Source organism: Dipodomys ordii, unplaced genomic scaffold (genome assembly GCF_000151885.1).
Source record: "Dipodomys ordii isolate 6190 unplaced genomic scaffold, Dord_2.0 Scaffold1, whole genome shotgun sequence".
Classification (NCBI taxonomy): domain Eukaryota; kingdom Metazoa; phylum Chordata; class Mammalia; order Rodentia; family Heteromyidae; genus Dipodomys; species Dipodomys ordii.
Window position 1 is genome coordinate 45,815,531 of NW_012267217.1, and position 27,734 is coordinate 45,843,264.

The 27,734-nt window shown below is 36.2% G+C and overlaps 1 protein-coding gene across 1 annotated transcript in view; it reads left to right on the forward strand.

Moving 5' to 3' along the window:
- Nucleotides 1-6,820, forward strand: part of Cps1 (carbamoyl-phosphate synthase 1, mitochondrial) — a 109,486-nt gene extending 102,666 nt beyond the window's left edge. The window contains exons 35-38 of the mRNA XM_013029099.1: nucleotides 2,908-2,967; nucleotides 4,253-4,365; nucleotides 5,911-6,040; nucleotides 6,722-6,820. Coding sequence (XP_012884553.1) covers nucleotides 2,908-2,967; nucleotides 4,253-4,365; nucleotides 5,911-6,040; nucleotides 6,722-6,820 — 402 coding nt within the window. The remainder of the gene's footprint in view (nucleotides 1-2,907; nucleotides 2,968-4,252; nucleotides 4,366-5,910; nucleotides 6,041-6,721) is intronic.
- Nucleotides 6,821-27,734: the final 20,914 nt, after the last annotated feature.

Genomic DNA, 27,734 nt, shown 5'->3' on the forward strand with positions numbered 1-27,734 from the left:
AGGTTGATTGTCCTGTTCTTCTGTCTAATATGATATATATGGATATATTCATATATATATATATATATATATATATGTTTCTACCTGCCTTATTACATTTTCCTATTGTCACTAAGAGTTATTCTCTATACTCTGTTTTTTGTTTTACTTTTTAGAATGTGTAGCTGTGGACTTTCTTGTATCTAAGCTCATGTTCTAGGAGAGTGTCATAAATAACCCCAGTGCCTGCCTTAGCTGAGATTCCTTCAGTTGCATTTATCTTTTCTATTTGGCAATAGTTTCCTCTCATAAAACTGCAGTTCTAGGGGCCAGCGAGGGCTAGAATCTGAAAGAATTCTGTATTTGAACATTGTCTTTGGAGTCTTTTCCTAGGATTTAGATCTTGGAGACCCTCTGTGTGTACATATTAGAAGGCTTTTGTGGGCTGAGTGCTACCAACATCATGCACAGATCTAGATTTTTTTAAAATAATTAAAATTTTGGCCAGCCCTGGGGCTTGAACTCAGGACCTGAGCACTGTCTCCCTGAGCTTCTTTTGCTCAAGGCTAGCACGCTACCACTTAAGCCACAGCACTATTTCTGGCTTTTTCTGTTTATGTGCTACTGAGGAATTAAACCTAGGGCTGCATGCATGCTAGGCAAGCACTCTACCACTAAGCCACATTCCCAGCCACCACCCCCTTTGATTTATTTTATCACCATTTTTACTTTCTGGATCTGAATTAGATCATATCCATGATTGTTCTTCAGTCACCACTGATATAATTTCTTTTTAAAAAGATTTTTATGAACATCTATTAGTTGTACAAAGGGGATTTTGTTTAGCTATACCTATATGCAACCCCAGCAATCTCCTGCCCTCTGTCACACTACTGTAACCACTTTCCTTTTTAAAACCATTTCAAGCACTTCTATTTTTATTTGTTCAAATCACATACTTGGGTCATATCTACCCTCCTTTACTATCTCCATTCCCTCCCCTCTCCCGCTGATTCTTGCTTGTCAACAGAAGCTGTCTTTCTTTCCTGTCACTCCTAGTCTTTAGTGTGTATTAATTGAGTGAAGACTTTCCCCATGGTATGTCTGACATACATATATTATGTTTTGCTCAGACTAACCCTGTCTCTTGCTTTTCTTGATTCCTTTTCCCTTTATTGATTAACAGCTTTCCTTGAGACACCTGCAATATCTTCACATATTGCAATGTATTATTTCTACTTCATCCTTCTTTTTCTTTCTCCACTCTCAAATATGCCATAAGATAGTTCTTGAAGGAACCAAGTTATATTACCCATTTAAAGCCATTTTGTAAAGGGAAACTAGCAAAATATAATATCATTTAAAAAGAATGATTATTTCAAAGTATCTATAATTGAATATATCTATTATTTTAAATATTTTATTTAGCTCAATTCTCAGACACTCATGCTAATAAGCAGAAAGTTAGGTTTGCTCTCTACATCAATCATTCAGCTCTGTTTTCTTTCATCCTGATCATTGTCATTGCAGTATAACCTCTTGGGTGCAAGGGGTATGCTCAGAAGTGGGAGTCATCCGATGGTGGTGGTCAGCAGGAATCCAGGGAAGGCAAGGTGTGGAACCTAAACAAATCTAGCTGGGGTCCTAGGAAAACCACAACAGTGGACTTTGAAAAAATATCTGAGGTGTGGTGGCACATGCCTGTAATTCTACCAACTCAGAAGGCAGTCATAGGAGGCTCTCCATTTGAAAATACATGGGCAAATTCGTAAGAGTATTTGAAAAGTAAGCTAAAAGTAGGAGTCTTGGCAATGTGGTTTTAAATGATAGAATGGCAGCTCTGACTTTAATTCTCAGTACCATGTGGAAAAAGTAAAAGAAAATATCTGAACAGTGACTAACACATTGGGGAAATATATGTGAAAGTATGATATGTATATATGTGCATCATACAAATGTATACATTCATGGGGTTGCTTTTTGTTGAAAGTATAACAGCTAATAGAGGAGACTAAGCTTCAAAATAGGGATGAAGGTAGGAATGTAGTCTTGGGTGGATGAAGAAAACAATTATATTAATAGTTGCAATTAATATTGAGAGCTATTTTGGGGCCAGTAACTGTGCTAAGTATTAGTCGTTCTAATAGTTATGTAGCTTACTTACAAATTAGTTGTCTGAGCTGTCATTCTGAGCCTGTGCACGGGTACTGTTAATTATTTCCATTTATATCAGAGGAGACTACATCCTAGGGTGATTACGTTGCTCAAGGTCATAAAGCTTAATAGGTTGAGGAGTCTTGGAAAGTAGTAATAGTACTATTTTCGCTGTTCTAGAAGTGAATTGATGTCTCAAGGACAGTTACTTTTTGTAGTGTCCACTACTAGTGAGTGGTAAGGCCAAAATTGGAAATGGAGCTTAGTGAATCCAGAGCTCATTCTTTACCCACAAACTTTTATCACCTGATAGCCAATGTGAAATTGATTTCTGAACAATTGATTTATTGCAGCTCCATTCTGTTCATGAGCTACTAATTTAGTGAGGGCTAAATTAGAACTCAGCAATTAGAGCAAGTTGGATAAACACAACAGCCAGTCTTGACCCATATGCCTTTTAAATTCTCCCTGTCCACGTGAAGGATCCTTGTAGAACTAGGTGGGTCTACACCTACAGTGACAAAGCAACTAGATGAAAGGTAGAGAATAAGATAATATTGAAGGAATTTTATTACCCATTTTGGAAAAAAATTAGGGACTCATACAGTAGGTAGATTAAAGGAATATACTTTTCAGCATTGAGTATTAAACACATGACCACCTATGGGATTGCTTTTTATAAAATTATGATGGTATGAGCAAACACTGTATTATATGTAGGAGAAAAAAAGAGCATGCACATCTACAAAGTGAATTTGTTAAATTCTTTTCCAGCAATCATTCCGTCCAAGATTCCTTGGTGTGGCTGAGCAATTACACAATGAAGGTTTCAAGGTATGCGCTCTTATTGTTATTTTTTCTTCAAGTAGTTCTCTATCAGTATTCATATCTGCCCACAAATAAAATATTGCAGAAATAGGAAAAATAAGTAGTTCAAAATATGTCCTTTCAACCCCAAAGATTTAACTCATTTAGTAGTTAAATCAACTTCAACAAAACAAAATGATCAGAATAACTAGTTTTAAGTTTTAACAAAGTTATTACAAACTCAATAGAAGCTGTCAGCTAAAAACTTAGAAAATTTGCTGATGCACAATTGGGAAAAGTCTCCATATATTTCCATATATTTTTTGCTTTTTTATTTGCCTTTTTCCATATGAGGTCATAGTTTCCAGCTGTTTTAGTTTCAGGCAAAAGTTTTTTTCAGTGCATACCTCTACAGGAAACCTGGTTCAGTAAAAACAAAATTATTCCCAAAGCTCAAGGGTGGTTCTGTGGGCATAAGATTGTGTTCACCTAATAAAAATAAATGCTAAACCATGAATCCTTCTGTTTTTCTCTTCTATAAGGGTAGTTAAAATGTAAGGTTGTTAATTTTTTTACTGTAAATATATATATTTGTTATATATATATATATATATATATATATATATATATATGTATAGGTTGGTTGTGGGGCTTGAACTCTGGGCTTGGGCTCTGTCCTTGAGCTCTTCAGCTCAAGGTGAGTGCTCTTCCACTTGAGCCACAGCGCCACTTCCAGTTTTCTAGTGGTTTATTGGAGATAAGAGCCTCACAGACTTTCCTGCCCAGTCTGGCTTTGAACTGTGATCCTCAGATCTCAGCCTCCTCAGTAGCTAGGATTATAGGCATGAGCCACTGGGGCCTGGCCCACTGTAAATATTTTAATATAACAAAGTTCTCATGCCCCCCATACATTCTATTTTCAAGTCTCTACTTGTGTGTGTTGTGTGTGTGTCCTGGGCCTTGAACTCTAGGCTTGGGCACTGTTTCTAAGTTTTCTAAGTGCTCAAAGTGAGCACTCCAGCATTTGAGCCAGAGCTCCACTTCTGGCTTTTCTTGGGGGGGAGGGAGTAGTTTATTGGAGATAAGCATCTCACCAACATTCTTGTCAAGGCTGACTTTGAACTACAATCTTCAGATCTCAGGCTCCTGAGTAACTAAAATTATATGAGCCCTGGTGCATGGCTCAAGTTTCTACTCTTGAAAACACATTACTTCAATATTCCTCAATTTCTTCTTTATGATTTAAGTGATACTAGTAGTCTTCCTGGATCTCTAAGTCTGAATTAACTGACTTTTTCTTTTTTCAATGCAGCTTTTTGCCACAGAAGCCACGTCAGATTGGCTCAATGCCAACAATGTCCCTGCCACCCCCGTGGCATGGCCATCTCAGGAAGGGCAGAACCCAAGTCTCTCTTCCATCAGAAAGTAAGAATTGGACAGACTGTTTTCTAGGTTGTTACAGTAGATGGGAGATTAATTGTGAGAACTGATAAAGTAGGAATGTTTCATTTTTGTTTGGGTCACTTAGAAGTCCTCTTAGTGAACCAAATTAAACATGAATGGAATTGTGGATGACAGTATAGTTTCACTCAGGAAATTGGCCATTACATATATTGTCACGGGTGTATACGTGATGTACACAAATAGAACATTTGTCAAATTATAGCAAAGGAAAGCAATCTTACTGGATTAACCAGATATGTGAGAATGATTATCAGAAAAAAGAAATATGCAAACATCATGACGGAGAGGTTTATAAATTAAATGTATATTTCATCTTACTGATTTTTTTAATCTTATTCTGCCTGTTAATGTGTCCTGACTATATCAAATACTACTTAAACACTATATGTATGTATGTGTGTGACTATGTATTTAATTTGTGTTATATATAACATGTAATCATATGTAATATATATCATATTTATATATAATTACATAGAAGCATACATACATACATACAATAGTATGTATGTATATATGCATAAATATGTACTCTTATACATATGATATATATGATCATGTTCATTTCACTGTGGTTATGGATCAATTTACTTAGCACTTATTACATGCATAAAGCTGGAGTGAGCACTATAATAATATCATCTATTTTATTATTTAAGTGGCCATTTCTTAATCAAGTTTTCCTTAGGCCTTATCACTATTAGATTCTGGCTTATGCTAAAATACACATTTTGCATTGCACAATCTTTGAGGAAGGCCAGTGCATTGACATTTACAAGACTATGTAGCATATAGTCAATTATTCTCAGTTGTTCTGAGGTGTCTTAGTCCACCCACTGGCTCTCCAATTCCAAATTCTATGCTTTATACTACTTCTCAGAGGTCCTAACCAGTCAATTTATAAATCTCTATCACATTTATAAAATAATGGCATCACATACAGACCTGACCAAGCTTTCAGTGGTACTCTATGCCCTTTGCATAGCTTTGTAAAACAATAATCAACACGACTTTATGCTTATCACATCTCAGTGTGTGTCACAGCCCCACAAATAATGTGAAATAGTTCATCCTGAAATCCACCTGCTGAAAGGCACCAGAAACAAACAGTGAAGTAGACGTGGCCTGAGGGCAGGACAGTGGACTTGGAAGGTCCTTTATGCTGGAAGAATCTCCTGTTGGTTCAAACAAACCAACCTCTGTCAAACTACTGGATTTTCCAGTGGTCAGAGAGTAAGGTCTGTTTTCCAGGGAATATCGATTTTTGTTTTATTTTTATGTATCCTGTTAGCGTTCCACTAGAATTCTTTGAAGGAATGAAGTTGAAATTAAAATCCCAATATCCAGGTCATTTGAACATATACTAAGGAAGGAAAAGAGGAGGGTCAACTCAGCATGGCATTGACTGAATGACTAAGGGAGTAATGTATGTTGATCTTCTTGAAACTAATGACAAAATATACATTGCCATCTGCAAGTTTTTGTTTATTTTGTTTTTTCTTCTAGATTGATAAGAGATGGCAGCATTGACCTTGTGATTAACCTCCCCAACAACAACACCAAGTTTGTCCATGATAATTATGTGATCCGGAGGACAGCTGTTGACAGTGGAATTGCTCTTCTGACTAATTTCCAGGTATGCTCTTTCATGTAGCTAGAGTCCCTATGTGAATTTTCTTTCCAGAAGGCTTCCCCTAACAAAACTGATCAGTAGAGCCACATCTCTCCACTCCTTGTAGCAGTCAGAACAGAGAGGAAGTTTTAATAGAGTCTAAAGTAATGATGCTAATATAGTTAGGATATGGCTTACCTGGGACACAGAGCATTTGTTGAGCAAACAAATGAGATCAACATCCATGGCTCTTTAATTACATACTCAATTATCCTTTGTTAAAAAGTGACAGTGTGATATGAAATAAACACTCAACCTTCAATCTTCTTTCTCAAGGAAAGACACCATGTAAAAAGCAAGTAGTTCGTAATTAGAAGTCCAGGTGTAGTACAAGTTCTTGTGCAATTCACAGACAATGATAAGTGATAGTGATAAGATTCACAGATTTGAGATTCATTAACTATCTATTGTATTTTTATTGTCTCCCCAAGTCTGTTTTAAATCTTCCAGTGAGGAAGAAATAAACTTATTCATGATGAGGCCTAAGATGGAAAAACAATCCCCATATAAAAAAATACATTGCACCTTTCATCCCATGCTTCTTTGAAAACTGGTAACAGGCACTGTGACTTTTCACTTCTGGTTCATTAAACATTCACTTTCATCTCATGGAGGTTGCTAAGATTCTTGGCATCTTATTTTTAGGTGACCAAACTTTTTGCTGAAGCTGTGCAGAAATCTCGCAATGTGGACTCCAAGAGTCTTTTCCACTACAGGCAGTACAGTGCTGGAAAAGCAGCATAGAGCAGCAGACTCCGGGAGCTGTCCTTCAATCCTCCTGAGCCACATTTTATCTGAAGCAAGTGATTCCCAGCTTTGTCTCCCCAAGATGAATATTGACACCAAACTTTCTACCCCTTTACTGTGCTATACTTTAAGATCTTGTATCTTTCACAATTAAATGCTGTCAGACACTTTTTCAAAAGCTTCTTAAGAGTCTTTTCTCAGCAACTTGTTCATGAGATTTTCATTTGCTTACTGATATGTTTATTTTAGTTCTTGGTGGATTAGGATTACCTATGTGCTTATTTGCAGTTCACTTTTTATGGTGTTGATTAATGGTGATTGAAGTTGAAGATGTTGCAGTTCTATCCTCTAAATTCTTCGTACCTTAAACATACCTTTTGATTGTATCTGCCATATTCAGGACACATTAGCAGAACAGAATACGATACAAATTTGTAGAAATGAAGAACTATAGATTTAATTTATGAACCTTTCTATCATGTTGCTGGGACATTTCTGATTATCATTATCAATCTCACTTCCCTGGATAATCCAGTTATATCATTTTTCTTTCTTATAATACTGAATTGGACAAATGTGACAGATTTTTAGATTATGGATTTACTTAATGGATAGTGGCTTGCAATTTTGGTTTTTGGGCTGTCAGCAGGTACAAGAAACACTAAAGTGGTTATATTCTTGCTTTTCTTTTCTTTGGCTTATTCTGAGCTAAATGAAATCTTCAGAGCTGTGTCATTTATACTTTCTCTCTCTCTCTCTCTCTCTCTCTCTCTCTTTCTCTTGGAACAAGGTAGAAGTTGTGTCTATTTCCTTCAGATGACAGATTCTATTGATCTAAGCCCCAAATTCATATACTTTTAAACGTATGAACATCACTGCTCCTATGTAAAGAAAACTTCCTTCAGAACAGCCCTTGACCACGTTTAAGTATTTTGTGTTATTGTAAGTGCTCTAATAGTGAACTTTTAAATAAAATACTATTAAGAGACAATGCAGCAGCTGAATTCTTGCATTATGGATTTATTTGATGCTTTCAAATCATTTTTATTCTGGAATAGAACAGAACGTAGGGACTTGGGTCATTGCTTATCATTTTTCCTAGTCACTATCCCCCACTGACGCAATGTTGCTACACAGATGTAACAAACCTTTTTATAGCATCTGATATTGTGGAATCAAACTGAGGACCTCATGCAAGTTAGGCAAATGCTCTGTCACCATCCCTAGATCTATAACAAACTTAAAAATGTCATGTATAATACAGAGAAATATAACTCAACCCGGAAGTGAACCAATTTTATTATGGAAATAGTGTGAATAGGCACAGTGGCACCCTAACTTGGTATCACTACCTAAAATGTGGTTTGTGGTGGGGCCCTAAAACACAGATGCTTCAATAGCTTTCATTCCTTGTCTCTTACTCTCATCCTATCAACAAATTACCCTTTAGTATGAATCTACATGAAAGTACAGTTTGAAATTCATTTTTCCCCTCAGTACTCTCTGTTATCACCGTGGATGGAAGCTTTAATTTCTTATTCCTTGAACACTAATTCCTGATCAATCATTCATTTGCCTGAAAGTATGCAATGTGTCTCTGTAATGTTTTGCACAGGTTTACCCAGATCTTTTCTGCTTCTGTTCTAGTTCTTTTCTGTCAATGTACTTGTTCTTTCTACCACCATCACTGCAATAAAGTATGCTTTCTGCATAGAATATGCCTTCTCCTCAGGCAGTTAAAAATATTCCAATAAACATACACTGCTATGCTATATTACAAAAATGAAGGGAAGATTAGAAATTCCGTAGGTAAGTAACATGGCGAAGGACATGTAAGATAGTCTTGATGTTTTGTATCTTATGTTTTAAAAGATATATGCTGGGTGCTGGGCTCACACCTGTAATCCTAGTTACTTGGGAGGCTGAGCTCTTAAGACCTCATATTGATGACCAGAAAGTCATCAGTATGACTTAATTTTTGATTGTATTTTATTGTAAAGGTCATGTACAGAAGGGTTTCAGTTACATAAGTAAGGTAGTTGCTTTTTCAATAGTGCTACCCCCTCCCTCATTTTTCCCACTCCCCCCCCCCAATTCCCTTCTCCAATTTGTGAAGTTCTCCATGTCTTTCCATTTCCTTATGATTGGGCAATGTCATTTTTTTCTGATATAAGCATAGAATTCCATTGTGTATATATACGGCAGTTTCTTGATTCATTCATCCACTGAGGGGCATCTGTGTTGATTCCATATCTTAGCTATGGCAAATAATGCTGTAATGAACATGGTTGTGCTGGTGTCTTTAGTGTGGCCTTGTTTGTTGTCATATGGGTAAATGCCCAGGATTGGGATTTCTGGGTCATAGGAGACTCTATGGTAGATCCTTATAAATCACTCTGCACCAGAAAAAGTACAAATGGATCAAACACTTCAGTGTAAGACTAGATACGCTGAAAATATTACAGAAAGGGATAGGGGAAACCCTAGGGCTCCTTGGCACAAGTAAAGATCCAGAAACACAACAAATTAAAAAAAGGCTAGATAAATGCATCAAACTGTAGAGATTCTGCATGGCAAAGGACATAGCTAGCAAGATAAATAGAAAACCCACAGATTGGGAGAAAATTTTTACTAGCTATGCATCAGACAAGGGCCTCATCTAAAATATAATTAGAGTCAAAAAGTTTTGCTCCCCAAAAACAAATCCTCAAAGAAACAACCCCATAATCAAGTGGGCTAAAGACTTGAAGAGTGATTTCTTCAAAGAAGTAAGAATGGCCAATAGACACATGAGGAAATGTTCAATATCTCTGGCCATAAAAGAAATGCAAATCAAATTCCACCTCACACCAATTAGAATGGCCATTATCAATAAAACTAGTAACAGATGCTGCCGGGGATGTGGTCCAAAAGAGATTCTTATCTTAAATTAACCACCAGAGGTGGAGCTGTAGCTTATGTGATAGAATGCTAGCCTTGAGCAAAAACTTCAGGGGCAGTGCCCAGTCTTTTAGTTCAAGCCCAAGGACTGCCACATTTAACTTTCCTGCAGTGATCAGGGAAGGGCATTTGAGGGAGATGATGTCACGTTTTGAACAATGCCTTGTATTTCCCAAGGAAGGTCAGTCATTTAAGAAAATTACAAATAACCTGATGTGACTGAAGTTCATAATATGTGTGGAGACAAAGGACTAGAGGCACATTCGTGGGGATGCACGCCACTAGTTGTGTACATTTAAAACAAGATAGAACTATTAAGATGCTTTATTTGAAAACAGGATGACCCACTGTAACAATGAGATATACAAGACACTGTTGAAAATGAGCTTTACAACTTTGCAGGTGAGGGGGATGGGAGGGAGGAGTTGGGGAGGAAAGGGATGATAGGGGAAAAACAAAGGAGGGGGTAACAATCCTCAATAGGAAACAGACTCATTACCTTGTTCCTGTAACTGTAACCCCTTTGTACAGTATTGTTACAATAAAAAGATATTTTAAAAAACAAAAATAGTTTTTGATTTAACAAGTTTCAAAATATATTTGGTTTGTTCTGTGAGACAGAATCTGGCTTTGTGTCCCAGACTATAACTTGTGGTTTTCCCACATTAGTCTAAATGGTGGGATTACAGATATGTGTGACACTATCTGGTTCAAACTTTGAAAAGCAAAATTATCCAAAATTTGCCTATTGGTAGTATTTTACCAACTCATTTGCTTTATACTACCTATCATTATATCTACCTATCATCCATCCATCTATCTATCTATCTATCTATCTATCTATCTATCTATCTATCTATCTATCTGCCTATTTGCCTACCTACATACGTATGTGTCATCTAATTAGTATGGGTTTGGTTACTGTACCAAAATATTAAAGGGAAATTAAGTTTATGATGGAAGATTATTTAGCTCACAAGTTGGGAGGTTCAAGAGCATAGTATTGGAATCAGCTTAGCTTTGATTGAGACTTCATAGCATCAAAGTGTTTAAGGCAATAAGAAATCACATTTCTAAACAGGAAGACATAGATTTAGAGTCTATCCATTCTCATGAAAATTAGTCAGGGTTCCACTGTGCTTATTCTCAAGAACCTTAAAGGTCCACACAACCTCTCAATACCACCGTCTTCAGCAACATGGTTGGGAAAGCACACTTATATCAAAATCGCAGCACTGTCAATTGTGTATCAATGTGATCTATATACATATGTGTGAATGAACGTGCATGTGGGGACACACACACACACACACACACACACACACACACACACACAGGTTACACTTCAGCCAAATGTGAGCAGGCTGACAATGATCAGTTTAGAACTAACTACCAAAAGGGCTGGGGAGGTGGCTCACTGGTAGAGTGGTTGACTTGCATTCATGAGGCCCTGGGTTTGATTCCTCAGCACCACATAAGCTGAAAAAGCCAGAAGTGGTTCTGTGGCTCAAGTGGTAGAGTGCTAGCCTTGAGTTGAGAAGCTGAGGGACAGCACCCAGGCCCAGAGTTCAGGCCCCACAACTGACCAAAAAAAAGAGGAAATAACTACCAAAAATCTTGAAGCAATACTTAATTCTTGGTAGGAATTTAACAACATTTTATCATATTACTTTAAGAATCTTTTAATAAATTATAGTAGAATGGTAAAAAGATTAATAATTGAGCAACACTGTTGGTAATGTGTTTGGAAAATTAAGCCAGTAGCACTCCTTCCATGGTGCCGAAAATGGAGTTAAGTTAAACTTTGTTTTTGTTGTATTTCATTTTCTTTTCTTGTTCATACATACATACATACATACATATGCATATATATTAATGCACAAGACTTTAAAAAGTCTTCAATACAAATAATGCATTCAAGATTTTTTGTTGGAGGACAAAAATGCAAGAGTGAGGAAACATACTTGTGCTCAGATTTGGCAAGTCTTCGTCCTTTTTGGAACACATTTATTCTTTCATACAACAGGTTAACACATCGTTAAATGTCTGAATTTGCCATATATAACAGAGCAGACAATACAGAGATGGTGTCTGTAGAGCTGAGTAGTAAATTGAAGTAACTTTTCCAACTGAGAATTTAGGGGAAAAAAGGAGCTCAGCCAGCTTTTGAATTGAAGAAGAAGAAAGAGTAATACATTTATAGATTTAGGATTTTAAGGCTGTGGGAAGGTAAGACAAATATTTTATAAGTACTTCTGTCAAACTTTCCTCTTAAGCAGTATTCCTATTGGAAAGATTTTTTTAAAGAAATAAAACAGCTTCAACATTCATTTATCTCAACAGCTGCAGGTACTTGAACCTCAGCTTTGACAGTGTCCACAGCCTCTTGAACAATGAAAGTGGAAATTATCAGAGAAACAAACCATGTCTGAATGCAGTTAAGTGCTCTGTAATTATACACCAGCATTACCATTTGGCTGCTGGTGGGGCCCCCTGTGGGCACAGGTGCCATAAATGCTCACACACATCCAATCAAATCTGCAAAGACCTTTAATTACTTATCATTCTAGACAGCCTTACCTTTAAAAAAAGGATAGCTTTACTATTGTTCCTACTTTCTCTTACTCTTTCTTTCTTTTTGTTCTTATATATAAAAAAATCCCTTTCTCTTCTATTACTGTGCTATTTTATGAGAAGCTGTTGCTATTGGTGAATGTGAAGGTAATGTAGAAGGAGAGAGAATGTCTGCACTTCCTCTGAGTGGCTCCCTGGGTTCTGCTGTTAAAAAAAAAAGGTAATAATTGTCTTTACTTCTCTTGTGCATAATGTAGGGTGCAAAGACTCCAGAAAGAGAATTTAAGTGCCTACAGCTGTTGAGATCAAGGCAGCAATGGGAAAAAAAACTCTCAGGAACTCACAATGAGTACTGGTTGTGTATTCCATTTGATGTTTACAGATCAGTTTTTCATTATTAAAAGGATTTATATTCACAAAGAAAATTATTAATTGTTGCTGAATATAAAAAGAACAGGCTTTTCTGGCAACAACAAATGTCCATTTTTGAAGCTACCAGCCTACCAAAGTACGATTGTAAAATATTCCCTAAAAGAAGCACACAAACCTGCAAAGGAAGTGACAGCAGCCATCTCAGAAGAATCCCAAATCTCTATATCTTGCCCATGTAATTGTAACCCCTCTGTACAGTATGTTCACACACACAAAAAAAAGAATCCCAAATCTCTGCACACACAGTAATCTCAAATATTACTGCTGTGGTGGTAATTAAGACTGGATAGCTCTCATGCAGAACTCAAGTTTCAAATGTTTTATTGATGGAGAGAAACAATTCAAATATATATATATACATATATATATATACATATATATATGTATATATATATATTTGAGTCCCTGCACTCTTCAGCTCAAGCCGTCTATCGCTTGAACCATAGTGCCACTTCCTGTTCCCTGGTGGTTTATTGGAGATAAGTCTCACAAAGTTTCCTGCCTGGGCTGGCTTTTAACCATGATCCTCAGATCTCAGCCTCCTGAGTAGCTAGGATTACAGGCGTGAGCCACCTACACCTGGCTCAAAAATATATTGTTTTAAGGAAAGATATATTCTAATAGCTAATGCCCAAATTACTATGCTTGTCAAGCTGAAATGTAAGAGCATTTAAGTATAATCTTTCTCCTTCTTTTCCCTCTCCCTGTCCCTGATTCTCTGCCTCTTGTTCTCTCTCTCTCTCTCTCATGCTCATACTATTATTCTTTTGTTTTCTTGAGAAAGGCTCTCAATATTAATGTAGCTCTGGTGGGCCTTGAGCTCACAATCCTCCTACATCCCTGAGTTCCTAGATTACAAGAGTATACCACTATACCTGTCTCAAATTTTCTTTTTCAGTGATTTTTTTCTACTTATCTATGTGATGCCTTAGAAGTGAAACATAGATGCTAGTTGTGATGGTGCATGATTGTACTGACATGCTATCATGTGCTTAGGAGGTAGAGGTAGGAAGATCATCATTAAAGGCCAGCCTGGGCAAAATTAGTGTGAACCTGTACCTGCAAAACGCCTGGAGATGTGAGGGAAGTAGTACAGCAAGCATGAGGCTCTGAGTTCAATCTTCAGTACTGCAAGATAAAAGGTTGAAATATGTAGGATTTTGAGGCCACTATTATACCAGAGATATTCTGCTTACATTTTTTTAAAACTCCTTACAAATTACCCCATAGAATACTACACCTGCAATTTAGAAGGAATCATTTAATTAGAATATAATATTTACTTCATCTCTCTGATCAAGAGGATTGTCATATGGGCCCTTTAAATGTGTTCTGATTAATAGGGACATAATGTATCGTTTTCCACATTTTGAGATATGTTCTTTCCCATTCCTAATTAAAACATATAGGAAGCTTTTGAATAATTGGTGTTTTCCTAGACAAAATATGTGTGATGTGGAGTTGATGGAGACTTTTTAAAACCTAAGGCTATAAATGTTTGATATAAAATAGGCTTACATTTTATTTATTGTTTCAGAAGGAAATAAGCAACACTGGCATGACTTTGCGAACATTGGCGAAACCTCCAGAGAAAATGATTATCTAGTGCTAAATCTTTATGACAGGCCTTAGGTGCTGTGCAGAGTACTATTGGTTCCTTAGTTGTGGTGTGAGGTTCTACTGAAATCTGTGCATTTGTGGGGCTCTTAGGATCTCCGAATGCAAGCAGAAGGTACTCATTAGCTGAATTATCTTGGAATGGTCCCTGACTTATCCTGTTGGGTTTTATTGTCCTAAAGTAAAGTCTGTAAAGCTGATAGAAAATGGATAGTTTCATAAATATATGGAAGACATGGGTTCATTTATTACTGTTCCCTGAATGAATATTAATGTGACAGACTTGGTTGTAATCAACAATGTTTTCCTTTGATCAATTAAGGTGCGCATTATTAATAGTTCCAGGTCACCTTAGCATCATTTTTCTTCAACCTTATGCCTAAAGTGGAGAGAAAATAAGTGTGGTAATCATTCAAGTCTATGGAAGGTAGGAACATATTTGCTATTATTGACTATCATATTTTCACACTTAGAGTTCCCATTCAAAACTATTGGACCCACAAAAGGTTGATACTAAAATGATTATACTGAGATATGTTTGATTGGAATTACATTTTTCCCCTAGGTTTTAGTTACAGTTCTTATGTTCTTTTTGATCCACAAAGACTTTGAACTAAAGTTCGTGCTGGGCCTTCAGTCTCAACCTTGTTGTTGACTAAGTCGTTATCTTAAATAACATAGAACACTAACGCTTTTAGATTTACAAAGCCATGACTGCAGGCTTTTAAAATACTTTCATAATGGAGTAAAATTAATACTGTAGGAAAGTCATACAAACACATGACAAGTACAGTTAGGGGAAGCTTTTTTTATAGTAGCAGCTAAACTGAAAACTAAGAGATAAGAATTTACAAGGTAAGGAAGTGTGGATGTGTCTGCACAGTGGAAACATTGCACACAAAGTCCTTGAAGTGAGAAAAATGTACAGTCTGAAGAACTTAAAAAGGCTGAGTATAACTGGAGCGTTGAACACACAGGATTGATGGTTAGGCTAGGGAAGCGGGACTTGATACAGCAGCCTGGTAAGCCATGTGCAGGAGTATGTTGTTAAAGACAATGTGATGTTCAAGTGTTTTAGGCTGAAAGGAGAGGTAATTACTTTTGCACTTTGGGAAAACTCACTCTGAGTGCAGAATGAAGAATGGGTTGAATAAAATGTAACTGCAGCAGAGAGACAAGGAGGCTACTCCAATGTGGGAAGAAGAGGGGAGGAGGAAGGAAGGGAGAGGAGAGAATAAGAAAAAGCAGAGGATAGGGAAATAAAGAAGAGAGAGAGGGAGGGAGAGTTAGAAGGAAGGAAAGAGTGGGTTGAGGGAAAGAGAGGGTTGAGAGAAAGAATTGCTTGACAACAGAAACCAATTTGAACGATTTGAGTTTAAGAGGAAGATATATTTGGATTTCTTAGATTCAGAGATGTACACCATACTTTAGTAAAATAGCTAAGAAGTCATATAATTATTATTTTTTCGGTCCCAGAAAGTTAGGGAATGAGAAGAATATGTTATGTTTTAAGTATGTGAATTTCAGAGTTTTTATAGTCAGATTGAAAATGGTTAGAGTCGGTAATTAAAAGCCAGATGTTAGAACAAGGTTAATTGGGTTCTAACAACTTCTGACACTTGGTAGGTGCATGATCTTGCAAATTGTTTAAATTTTCCATAGCTCAATTTCCTCTGTAATGTAGTTATAGTGATAGTGACTACTAAAAAGTTTATTGTGACAGTTAGTGAGAAAATGTAAATTATGTACTTGGAATTGTGCAGAGTAGAGAGTAAGTGCTATGATGTTAGTAATTATTGTTGTTAAAGAAACATGCAAATGGAGAACACTAGTAGGCAACCATGTATTTTATTTTGAAGATTCAAAAGAGATTGGTTATTTGTAAATTTGTATCTTATTAAATATCTGTGTATATTGGAAATAAACGAGCCCCATTAAGGAAATCCTAATAGTTACAACTGACTTCTTATCAATATAAAAGTAAAACTGATGCAATATTAAAATATTTAGAGGTCTCCCAATTAAAAAGCATTCTAGAGATATATTATTATCACTCTCAATTGAGTATATAAGAACATACACCTCAGTATTATATAATAATGCCTTGAATAAAATACAAAGTGTTAATATTCTACAAGGTAAGAGTAAAATCTTGGATATATCCATGAGACAATATAATTTCACGGAACAAAATCATAAGGTTATAGTAAAATTTAGTTGGCAGAAATTTGAATTTGTGGAATGCCCTCAGTGAGAATGAGGGTTTCTGTGCATGTTGAGGCTGGACATTATATTACAACCCACTATGACATGGTGAGATAGTCTGGGCAGCTTATTATTATCATCATCCTGGGTCCCTGAACTCAGGGCTGGGCACTGTCTTTTAGCTTTTTCACTCAAGGCTAGAGCTCTACTACTTGAGCCACAATTCTACTTTCAGCTTATGTTTTGGTCATTTATTGGAGAGAAGGGTCTCACAGACTTTCCTTCCTGAGCTGACTTCAAACTTTGATCTCAGTCTCCTGAATAGATATGATTATAGATGTGGACCGCTGGCACTCAGTGTCAGTTTGGTTATTTTCATCAAGGAATTTATGATTACTGTAGAGGTGGTCCCGAATAAACCCAAGAGCAATATAGAAGATACGCTGTCAAGTCATAGTCAGGTACTTTTTGGTATGAGTTGGTTATATTAGGCTAAAGCATAGTAACACAATATTAATAATGGCAAACATGTTTTGAGCACTGTATTCTAAGCTATGTTAACAATTTAATTATGTGATCTCTTTTTAATTCCTATAGCATCGTCACACCTCAGATGTCAAGTCATGAGTTATTTTTGGTAAAGTGATGGCTTGAGGTACTACAAAGATGAAGTGAGGAGTATGGAAAGGCAGCAAGTCAGCAAAGGAGAAGAACATCAGGGAAAAGACTCACTAAGAGCAAGAGGACCATCAAAGCAGTTGAAAAAGGAAGGTATGGACACACAGAAAGGAAGAGATGTGTGTGCTCTGAATACTCATTCAGTCCTGTGAACTGATTCAGGGTCTTTGTGAGGATGTTGAACCTAAGAAGTTTGGGGAGGTGATGGAGAAATCTTCCTGAAGTGTAGCCAGCTTGCATGGCTCAGTTCTGAATACACTGTAGGTGTCCTCTGAGAATCCATTCCTGGGAATAATCAGATAGCCATTTTATTTAGACAGATCCAAGTGTGGATCTATCCATTTAAAGTTGCTTCTTTCAGGCCTGGGCATTTTGGTGTTGTATAATGGTGAAGTTTGTTTTCCCTGTGATGGAGTCTTATCATTCTCTGTTATAATCACCCCATAACAAACTACCCCAGAACTTAGTGGTTTAAAACAGCCATTTCATTATATCATATGATCATATAGCTTAGACAGTTGGGTAAGACTTGTCTGTATGATTCTTATTCTTTTGCGGTACTCGCTGGGGTGGTAGTATGGTATGTCGACTGGTATTAGAGATCCAAGAAATCGTCGTGGCTGTGTATTGTACATTGAAAAGGATGACCGGAAGCACAGCACAGCCAGAATTTTGACCAGAGTACTCTCATTGGACCTCTCCAATATATCTGTCTCTGAGCAGATATGTATCAATCAGCTTTTCCCACAGTAAACAGTTCAAGAGATTCACGTGGGAGCAGCAAGTACTCTTACAATTTTACTTCTGTCATATTCTGTCAGTTAAATAGGTCAACCTCTAAGAACAAATCAGATTCTAGAAGTGGGAGTGAGGAACTTAACTGCTTCTCAAAAGTAATCACATACCCTCTCATTCCAAGTAGACAACATGCAAGTCATTTCCATGGGTCCAAGAGTTTGATGCTCTCCTGGCACAGATGCCTCCCCAGCAGCAACACTATTCCCCTCAAAGCTCTCAGCCACAATGTGTGAACAGTGTTTTATTCACTTTAAGACACATCTAGTTTCTCCAAGGAACAGTCCTATTTGATACTTTCAAGTCAATTGGGTTCAAGGCTTGGGCTGACTGTGGTTTTGAATGATTACAAAGAGACACAATCATAACTGGAATTATCCATTCAGATGAGGCAGGAGTTTCTGATGTAGTGACATAGCTAAATCTAGGAATCAAACTATAACCATGGCTCTAATAATCCCTTTGGATGTATTCTTCTCTAAAGGCAGCTACCCCTCACATGCATATATCCAGGACTTTTTGGTATTAATCATGGTGTTTTGCAACAGCAATAAATGGTATACTTTAAAGAAATGAGTGTTCCTGTGATGGGTACATGTTCTTGGCCTTCTAGACAAGTGAGAGGTCTGTTGCATGATGGTTAAAATACAGCTTCCTTGAATATAAAAATCTATTGCCAATAATGACTTGCTACGTAGGATCCATAATGACATTTGCATTTCTTCAGCTTCAGTTTTCTCAGTAGTAAGGCAGGGAAATGAATTAGGTAGTTTGTACAATTATGTTGTAGGTAAGTAAGTTAATTGAGGTAGACCATAATAGAAAGGTACTTGGCGTATTGCAAATTTCAATATTACTGCCTGAAGATATGTTTCAAAATAACATACTCATGTCTAAGGACAGTTCAACATTTTATGGATACAAAACTAATTATAATAATGTCTTTGTTAATACAGAAAGCATTAAATAATACTTGATCCACTACAGGATATGACAAAATCAGAAATGTATAAACAACAGTTTCTTCTCAGATTTTGGAATATTTTGTCATGTTTGTACTCTGAAGCCCAAAGTCAATGCAGAAGCAGATATCTCATCTTACAGATTTGAAAACACTTCTCTTAAGGTAAGTCCCTTAAATACAGCAAATGACAAATATGTATGCATGAACCCTCAGGGCTATAGGCTTGGCTCAAGGAACACTTGTCTAGCAAGCTAGTAGCCCTTACTTCAGTTCCCAGTATCATTACCAAACAATAGCAGCCATATGAAAACAAAAACAATGGCAGCAAAAATATCCATTATTTGAAACCTTCAATTATTTTCCAAAATATAGGGACCGAGTATATATAGGTGAAGTATTTGGTCCATCATTACAAACAGTGCTGTACCAAACTTATGTAGCTAAACATAAAATGGCTTTAAAAAAATTAACTGTGGGAAAAATAACCTCAACAAATTTGACTCCCTAGCTATGATCAAGAAAAAGCCTATTAACAATAATTGGTGGGTTTTCAGAAAGTAAGAACCTATAATTAAATTTTATTGTCTTATAAGTGATTTGGATTAATTGCATCTCTAATGAGTTGATACTCATCCCGCCACCCCTCCCAATTTAGTGCAGGAGATGCAGTTTCATAGAATTCAGTGATTTGCTGCAATCCTTGAACATTTTGTTTCCTGCCAAGGCAAATCTGCTCCAAAGCCCATTTCCTCTTAGGATTTACTGAAAAGTGACAGGTGTTGATTTGCTGGTATCTTTCTCAACAGATCCGAATGAGCTAAACAAAATGACTTCTCTACCCATTTAGGCAGAAAAATAAATGGGGACACCAGTTAATGAGGGAATGTAGAGTTAGCCTGACTCAAAGCATTCTGAGCTGTTGGCAGCTGGAATCAAAGGAGGAACCATGCCGACAGTTGCTCATGTTTATTGCTGAACATGAAATTAGAAAAATGCTTCATCTTCTCCACAGGTGCGGGAGCATATAGTTATTAATTGCAGCAAAACACATTTATTGACAACCCCAAGCCTACAAAATCCCACACTCAGCAAATGGCTTTCAAAGTTCATCCAAAAAGCACTTTAGAATCAATACAAAAGCATTGCACAGTTGACGGATCTGTACCGAGGAAAATTCTGTATCCTGAAAGCATGGCATAGACTGTCTCTTAATATTTATGTAGTTGAACATCTTCAATGCTTTCTTTGTTCTTGCTAAAACAAAATCCCCAATTCCACATCGTGTTGATAGATATAATTTGAGAATAGTATCAGTATTTAACTGAGTTTGGTTTTGTTTAGAGATATTTTTTTTACTACAGTTTTACACTTTTGCTGAGCCATCAAGATATTAGGTGATTGGGTCATCCATTAATTTAACCAAGGACTATTGAACATTTGTTGTTGGGCACATACTATTTAAAGTATGATGGACAACATAGGCAATACCCAATGGCTTAAAGTTTTATGGGATTTATGCTATGTATATCATGAAGTAACTAGACTATACAACAAGATAGTATTTGATTAACTGCTGAGCTGTAATCAAAGACTTTCAAGAGCCCCCTTAGTTCTGCAGGTGACAATTACTTGAAGAACTTGAAGAAAAAGAGTTTAGAATTTTCCAGTGGAACTAATAGACATTTGTATTTCATGTAGCTGTTTTTCTTCTAACTTATTTCAAATATAATATGAGACAACTTACAGAAATTCATACAGCACAACACAATAAGAATAAAATAAGACACAGGTAAATAATTATTCTGCAATGACTCAAGCAGTGAGTTCTGTGCTCCAAATGGGTAACACATAAATTTGTTTGCCTTTTGGAGCTGGGTCTCAGGTTTGGCCCTGAGTTTCTTGGCAAATAGAAGCAAAAAATAGCATTGGGCATAAAAGACAGATGATCCCAGGTGAGAACACACACAAGTTGCTAGTTGGTTGTGAAAATAAATACCCGAGATAAAAATATTCTGAATATCATTTAAAGGAATATGATGGGATATCATTATTAAATTATCAGAACTGCTTATATAAGATGATAGGTTGATTTGGGGCTACTTATCCATCAATGTAGGTCATTACTCTGATAGTCTAGCTTCATTTATTTATTCATCCAATGAAGAGGTATTTCCAATACTTATTGAGAATTTGCTATGTCCTGGAGATAAATTGGCAAAGAAGGTAGACTATGTGTCAGAGAAGACAGCCAGTTTGGAAAATAGATGATAAACAAAACACATGAAAGTCATTTCAATAGATGACAATACAGAGATGGCAAAACAAGGCTAAATGATGGAGAGCATCTGAAAGAGGGTACTGAGACACATTTTTCTCAGGACAAGATTAGGAAGGATATCTAAGAGCCTGAAAAACAGACACTTTGTAAAGTCTCGGGTGAAGAAACAATCTGAATAGGGTGAAAAATATCCAAAAAGGTGTCATGGCTGAACACAGTGAAAGGAAGAGGATTTGAGATGCTTGAGGAAGCATAGGAACTCTGAGACATAGAGATTATATTTTAAGGGCTGTGGGAAACAGGCTTAATAATTTAAGTAACTGAAATCCTTCATGAGTTTTATTTCTTTTAAAACACTGAGCATCAGGTGTTTTGAAATTACCTTGGTTTTATATTTTTGGTAAAAATTGGGCAATGAAAAAAATAGAGGTCTGGGATGTAAGTCAGTATCTGCTATGTAAAATTTTTTAAAAGATATCTACTTGGTCATGTTTATTGTTGCTATGTAAACAGGATACTTGACAAGCCATGTAGTTCTAAGGCAATTTCTTGTGTCAAGTCTGTTTCAACAAATTAATGAAAGGACATAAAGTTCACAAAGTATATTCCAAAGAGTAGAATTTGGCATAACATTTTTATAACATGATCATAATGATAGTATACTATAAAAATGTTGAAACAGATATTCCCAGTTGTTCATGGTATTATAAAAATATTAATTAACAACAGAATGCATAATAGGAATCAAAATGTTAAATGGTTCATCTCCAAAATAACTTGTTTATAAAAAATACTGCTAGGTAACTAAATGAATTGACCCTATAATTGTTGATGATATAAAAATTGTTACAATTGTTAACTACAAGTCAATTAAGATTTGAAGGTCTGCCAAATTGTGAAAGTTTAGAGTATGTATTATTAAAATATACCTTTGTTCAGTAATTAGGTGACCAGTTTGGTTATCTGCTGAGGCCATTCTTGGTTAATGACAAAAGAAGGATCAAAATATGCAACCTTCTCTGACTAATCCTTCTGGTGGGAATGAAACTCGTTCTTATTAGTCAAAGGCTCTGGTAGAATTCTGCTTCAGCATATCATCTGGGTTCTTGGACCTTCTTGGTAGTAGCTGTTTGAGGAGTAAGAATTCTATAATTATTCTACACTAAGATTTTCAACAAATAAAAGGATTCCAGCCATTTGCCTTTCCCTGTGACGGTAAAATAATTCCAAAAGAGATGATCTAGGATATACTATGTTTGATCTCTGATTTTATTTTGTGAGGATCCAGTCATATTTCCAAAAGGTTATTATATGATGGCATAACTCATCCTTGGTCCAAATCTGACTGCTTCCTGAAGTGATGAAGCAAAATATTTTCATATATGTATCATACATATATGTATTTTTGTATGTATGATAAAATTGTACATATGATAGTTTGTGTATGTATTATATACATATATATGTATTTGTTTTCCTTCATATATTTTTTCCTTCATATATTTTTGAAGCAGGGAAATAGGGTCCTTGGAGATGTATTCCTAAAATTATAGTTTAGAGATGGAAAAACTGAAACATGAAATTCTGTTACTTCTGTCACTCACAAATCTGCCACATTTATCAGATACTAAAATTTCTGTAAGTTTCAGAACTTTCTTATCTGTTCTAATAATCTACATTCCTATTTCTATTAACATAGAGAGTAGATACCAGTCTGAGTTCTCATTTTACAGACATTGAAAGAGTTATTTAAAGAAAACTGACTGTAGTGTCAGCACAAATCTGGGCAATGGGTGGTGAAGCATCCGAGCTGAAGCAGAAATGAGAAGACTTTAATGCCTGTAGCTTTGAAGAGGCAAGGGAAGGACCGTTGTTACCCTAAGTCAGAGGGGCCTACAGCAATGAAAGAGGCTGGACCAAAGGAACTGTGCTATGGTAGAATACAACCACTTTCCCCATGATAGCATCCTCACAGAAGGAGCTGGAGCCAGGGGAATACATAGCTGACCTCTCACTCCCTTTTCCCACCATTCTCTCATTGGCACCTGCATTGTTGACCTAATCATAAGAGGATCAATGCTATGGCTTCAGTCTCCAGCAAAGAAACATAGAAGAAAGTAGAAAGAGAGCAGATCATGGATTTGGAGGAGAAAACAATGAATGACCAGTTTATATTATTTGTTATATATAACATATTATATATACTAGTTAATAGAAGGCTGTATCCTTATTACTATTTAAATTTCCTAATTCTCAGTTAATTATTATAATGTTTCCCCTATAAAATTTAGTTTGTCTTATTCTAAAATCTTGCTTTAATAGATTTTGTTTCTGAACTGTAACTACATATAGAGAAGTATGTATATCATAAAATACACAGCTTGGAGGAAGTTTGCAAAGTGAACATACCCATGAAACTCTCACACAGGTTAAGAAACACAACTCACCAGCTCCTTAGAAAGCCCTTTTTGTTCCATACATTTTTACATGCATTTCCCTCATCTGGCTTTTAGCACTAGAGATTAGTCATGACTACTTTGAGTATATTATTGGTATCATGTATCATAGAGTAAGCTTGCCTTATTCACAGATATATTACATGCAGTTTTGACTAAGTGTGGTTAAAAATAGTAATAACCACTAGCCAGCTAGCTAAAGTAATTAACTGAATAAATAAATATAAAGAAGTTTCAAAAACAAGCTGAGTATTTTTGCTGAGTATGGGTGACACTCTCCTGCAAATCCTAGCTACTCATGAGGGCTGAGATCTGAGAATCATGGTCCAAAGTTAGCCTGGAGAGGAAAGTCTGTGAGACTGTTATCTTCAAAACGCTAGAAGTGAAGCTGTGGCTCAATTGGTAGAATACTACCCTTGAGTACAAAACCCCAAACCCTGAGTTCAAGACCCAACTCTGGCACACACACACACACACACACACACACACACACACACACACACACACACACACACACAAATAAGTCATTTTAAATTCTTGTGTGAATTACACAGCTCAGTGATACTGAACTCTCAGTCCTGTATCCTGTCATTTGGATTTAATTTGTATGTGAACTAAGTGTTTCTCTGCCTTTATTTTTGTGAAAATATGCCTTACAGAAAGCAACTAGTGATCCATAGACAAGAGTGAATATGCTTAATTTAAATGATAAAGTGAAAGTCTAAGATTTGTTGGAAGGCTACACTTCTTTACCTTAGTGGAAGTGAGAAGCGCTATGGAAAAAGTAAATCAGGCATCGGTAGCACAAGACTGAGCTTTAGGCATCTGGAGTGTCATGGATTTTCTTCAATGGCCATCTCCTTGGAAGCCATATTCCAGGGATACCAAGGGTCTACTTCTGCTGTGGATTCTTTTGTACTTGGCCTTTTCAGCTTAGAATGTTTATACAATATTCTTGTTGTTTTATGATGATATAGATTGTCAGATTATAGTATCCTGTGTGACTATACCATTTTTCCTATGCTTTCTTTTAATGATGGTTATTTGGTAGTGACAGTGTTATTTCTTCAGCCTCTGGCTACTGTGAATATCCCTGTACCTGTCTTTCAGAAATATTTGTGTTTATTTATCGGAGGCATTGGTCTATGAGGAGAATGGCTGAACCAGAAATTGTACAATGTGATCAGCTTTAGTATACATGTTTTCAGTTTTGCACACTTGTTTACTGATATATATTTTCACTAGCATTGAGTTTTATTTGCTCTCCTCTCTGAATTGCACATATATTGTCTCTCTTCTTTTTTATTTTATTTATTTTTATTTTTTTGTCAGTGGTGGGGCTTGAACTCTGGGCCTGGGCACTGTCCCTGCGCTCTTCAGCTCAAGGCTAGCACTCTACCGCTTGAGCCAAGTACCACTTCCGGTTTTCTGAGTGGTTTATTGGAGATGAGTATTGTGGACTTTCCTGCCCGGGCTGGCTTTGAACCTCGATCCTCAGATCTCAGCCTCCTGAGTATCTAGGATTACAGGTGTGAGACACCAGTGCTCTGCAAAGTCTGATGCCCTACGACTGAGCTATCCAGGCTCTCTGTCTCTTATATATGTATATTGTCTCTTTTCTTCTTCTCCTTCCTCCTTCTTCGCCTTTGTGTCTTTTCACTGTTGTGTTAAGTATGTGGTGATATTTCAATGTGGTTTGCGTTTGCTTTTTCTGTGGTAACTGATGAAGCCAAGCACCTTTTCATGTGTTTACTGGCCATGTGGACATCAACTGTTTACCAAGAAGTCCTAGCTCAAATTTTTGACTTTCCCTCTATTTGTTACCATCTTATTTCTTTCTGATAGGAGTTGTTTTATATTTTCTAGTTGTGAGCGCTGTGTTAAATTTGGTGTGTCTAGGTTGAAAACAAACTTTACAACTTCGGGGTAGGGGGGCGAGGGAGGGAGGAGTTGTGGAGATGGGAGGGAAGGGATGGTAGGGGAAAAACAAAGGAGGAGGTAACAATGCTCGATAGGAAATGTACTCATTACCTTACTCATGTAACTGTAACCCCTTTTAAAAAATGGTGTGTGTGTGTGTGTGTGTGTGTGTTTCCTGTGAGCAAATGCAGGTCATCTGATGCATTCTTTTTTTTTTTTATTTTTATTTGTCGGTCATGGGGCTTGAACTCTGGGCCTGGGCTCTGTCTGGGAGCTCTTCAGCTCAAGGCTTACCATTTGAGCCACAGTCCACTTCTGGATTTCTAGTGGTTAATTGGCGATGAGTCTCATGGACTTCCCAGCTCAGGCTGGTTTTGAACTGTGATCCTCTGATCTCAGCCTCCTGAGTAGCTAGGATTTTAGGCGTGGCATCCAGCTGTTGAGTTCTTTTAAAGGCTATCTGTACTTCTTGTGGATATGCTATGATTAATCAAATCAGATCCTTATTGTCTCACATTTGTATGATGATCAACTATTCAGCACTGTCATTAGTTACAGTATACATTGTTGAGTAAATAGCCTCATTTAGTAAATTTCCAACAGATTGTGGGGGATTGTAAAATAGAGATGGTCCAACTTTTAGGCTTTTTTTCTGGAATATTCTTGTTTTCATGCCTTTGCTTTCTCTGAATTTGCTCTGGAGCATTCTTTTTATCTTATGAAGTAAATGTTTTTGAGATTCCTACTGCAAAATCAATGTGAAATATATATTGTAATATAGAAGTTTACATTCATTTTCTGTTAAAATGCTACTAGAAGGAGAGAGGAAAAGATGTATTTTTTCAAGTTTGTGCCCAGTTATTTTTCCAAAATTGCTTCTATAAATGGCATATTTTCTTTCATTATACTCTCTAATAGGCTTTTATTTGTATTTATTGAAACTATTACTTTTGTATATTGATTTTGTACCCAGCAACTTTGCTAGAATCTTTTATTGTTTGTTATTTTCAGTTGTTTCTTTAGGGTTCTAAGATTTCATCTACAAATAATTATTTTACTGTCCATTGACAATTTTGCTTCCTGTTTTTCATTGAAATTTCTTTGAACTAGTTCTTCAGAAAGAATTACAAATAATAGCAGTGATAGCTGATATGCTTGTTATGTTTCTGATCTTAGAGGATATTTCTAGCCTTTTTCTCTTAAGCGCAATCATGTTAAGAAATTATCAGTTTTTTTATTTTATATTCACAGTCATATAATAATATTTGTATTTGTGTTTTGTGTTTTGTGTTAATATCTATGATATATTTGGAGTTTAAAAAAGACATATCAGAGTTGAGAATGTGGCTTCGTGGTAGAGTGCTTGCTTAACATGCATGAAGCCCTGGGTTCAATTCTTCAGTGCCACATAAACAGAAAAAGTGGTGCTGTGGCTCAAGTGGTAGAGCTCAAGCCTTGAGCAAATGAAACTCAGGGACAGTGCCCAGGCCCTGAGTTGAAGCCCCAGGACTGGCAAGATAAAAATAAAAAATAAAAAAAATTAAAAATAAAAAAGACATCTCAATCTCCAGAAAATCATCCAGGGCTAGAGATTTTTGTTGAGGAAGGGTAATTTTGAAATTATTTCATTTAAAACAATTGCTTTTTTTAGATATTCTTTTTGTTTTAGTTTTGGAAACTTGTATTTTATATGTCCAGTTCACCTAAATTGTTTTACAACTTTGTATGGAGTTAATTATATAACTAATTCACTTAAAATAATTTTTAAAACTTCATATGAAATATGACTATACCTACATGTTTATTAAAACATGTTGGTGAATTTCTGTGTTATATCTCTATTCTTTTTTTCTTCATTTGGTTTACTAATAGTTTAATCAACCTGCCCTGGTTTATCAAAAGTTCTTGCATAGTTGTTGTTTAGGAGAAAGTTTATTAGAATGCCATTCCATGGAAAAACAATGACAGGCAGCTAGACTGGAGGGGATTATAGTGCTTCTTTGTTAGGAATCATTGATTTTTTTTTTCTGCTATTACCCTTACTAATTGTAT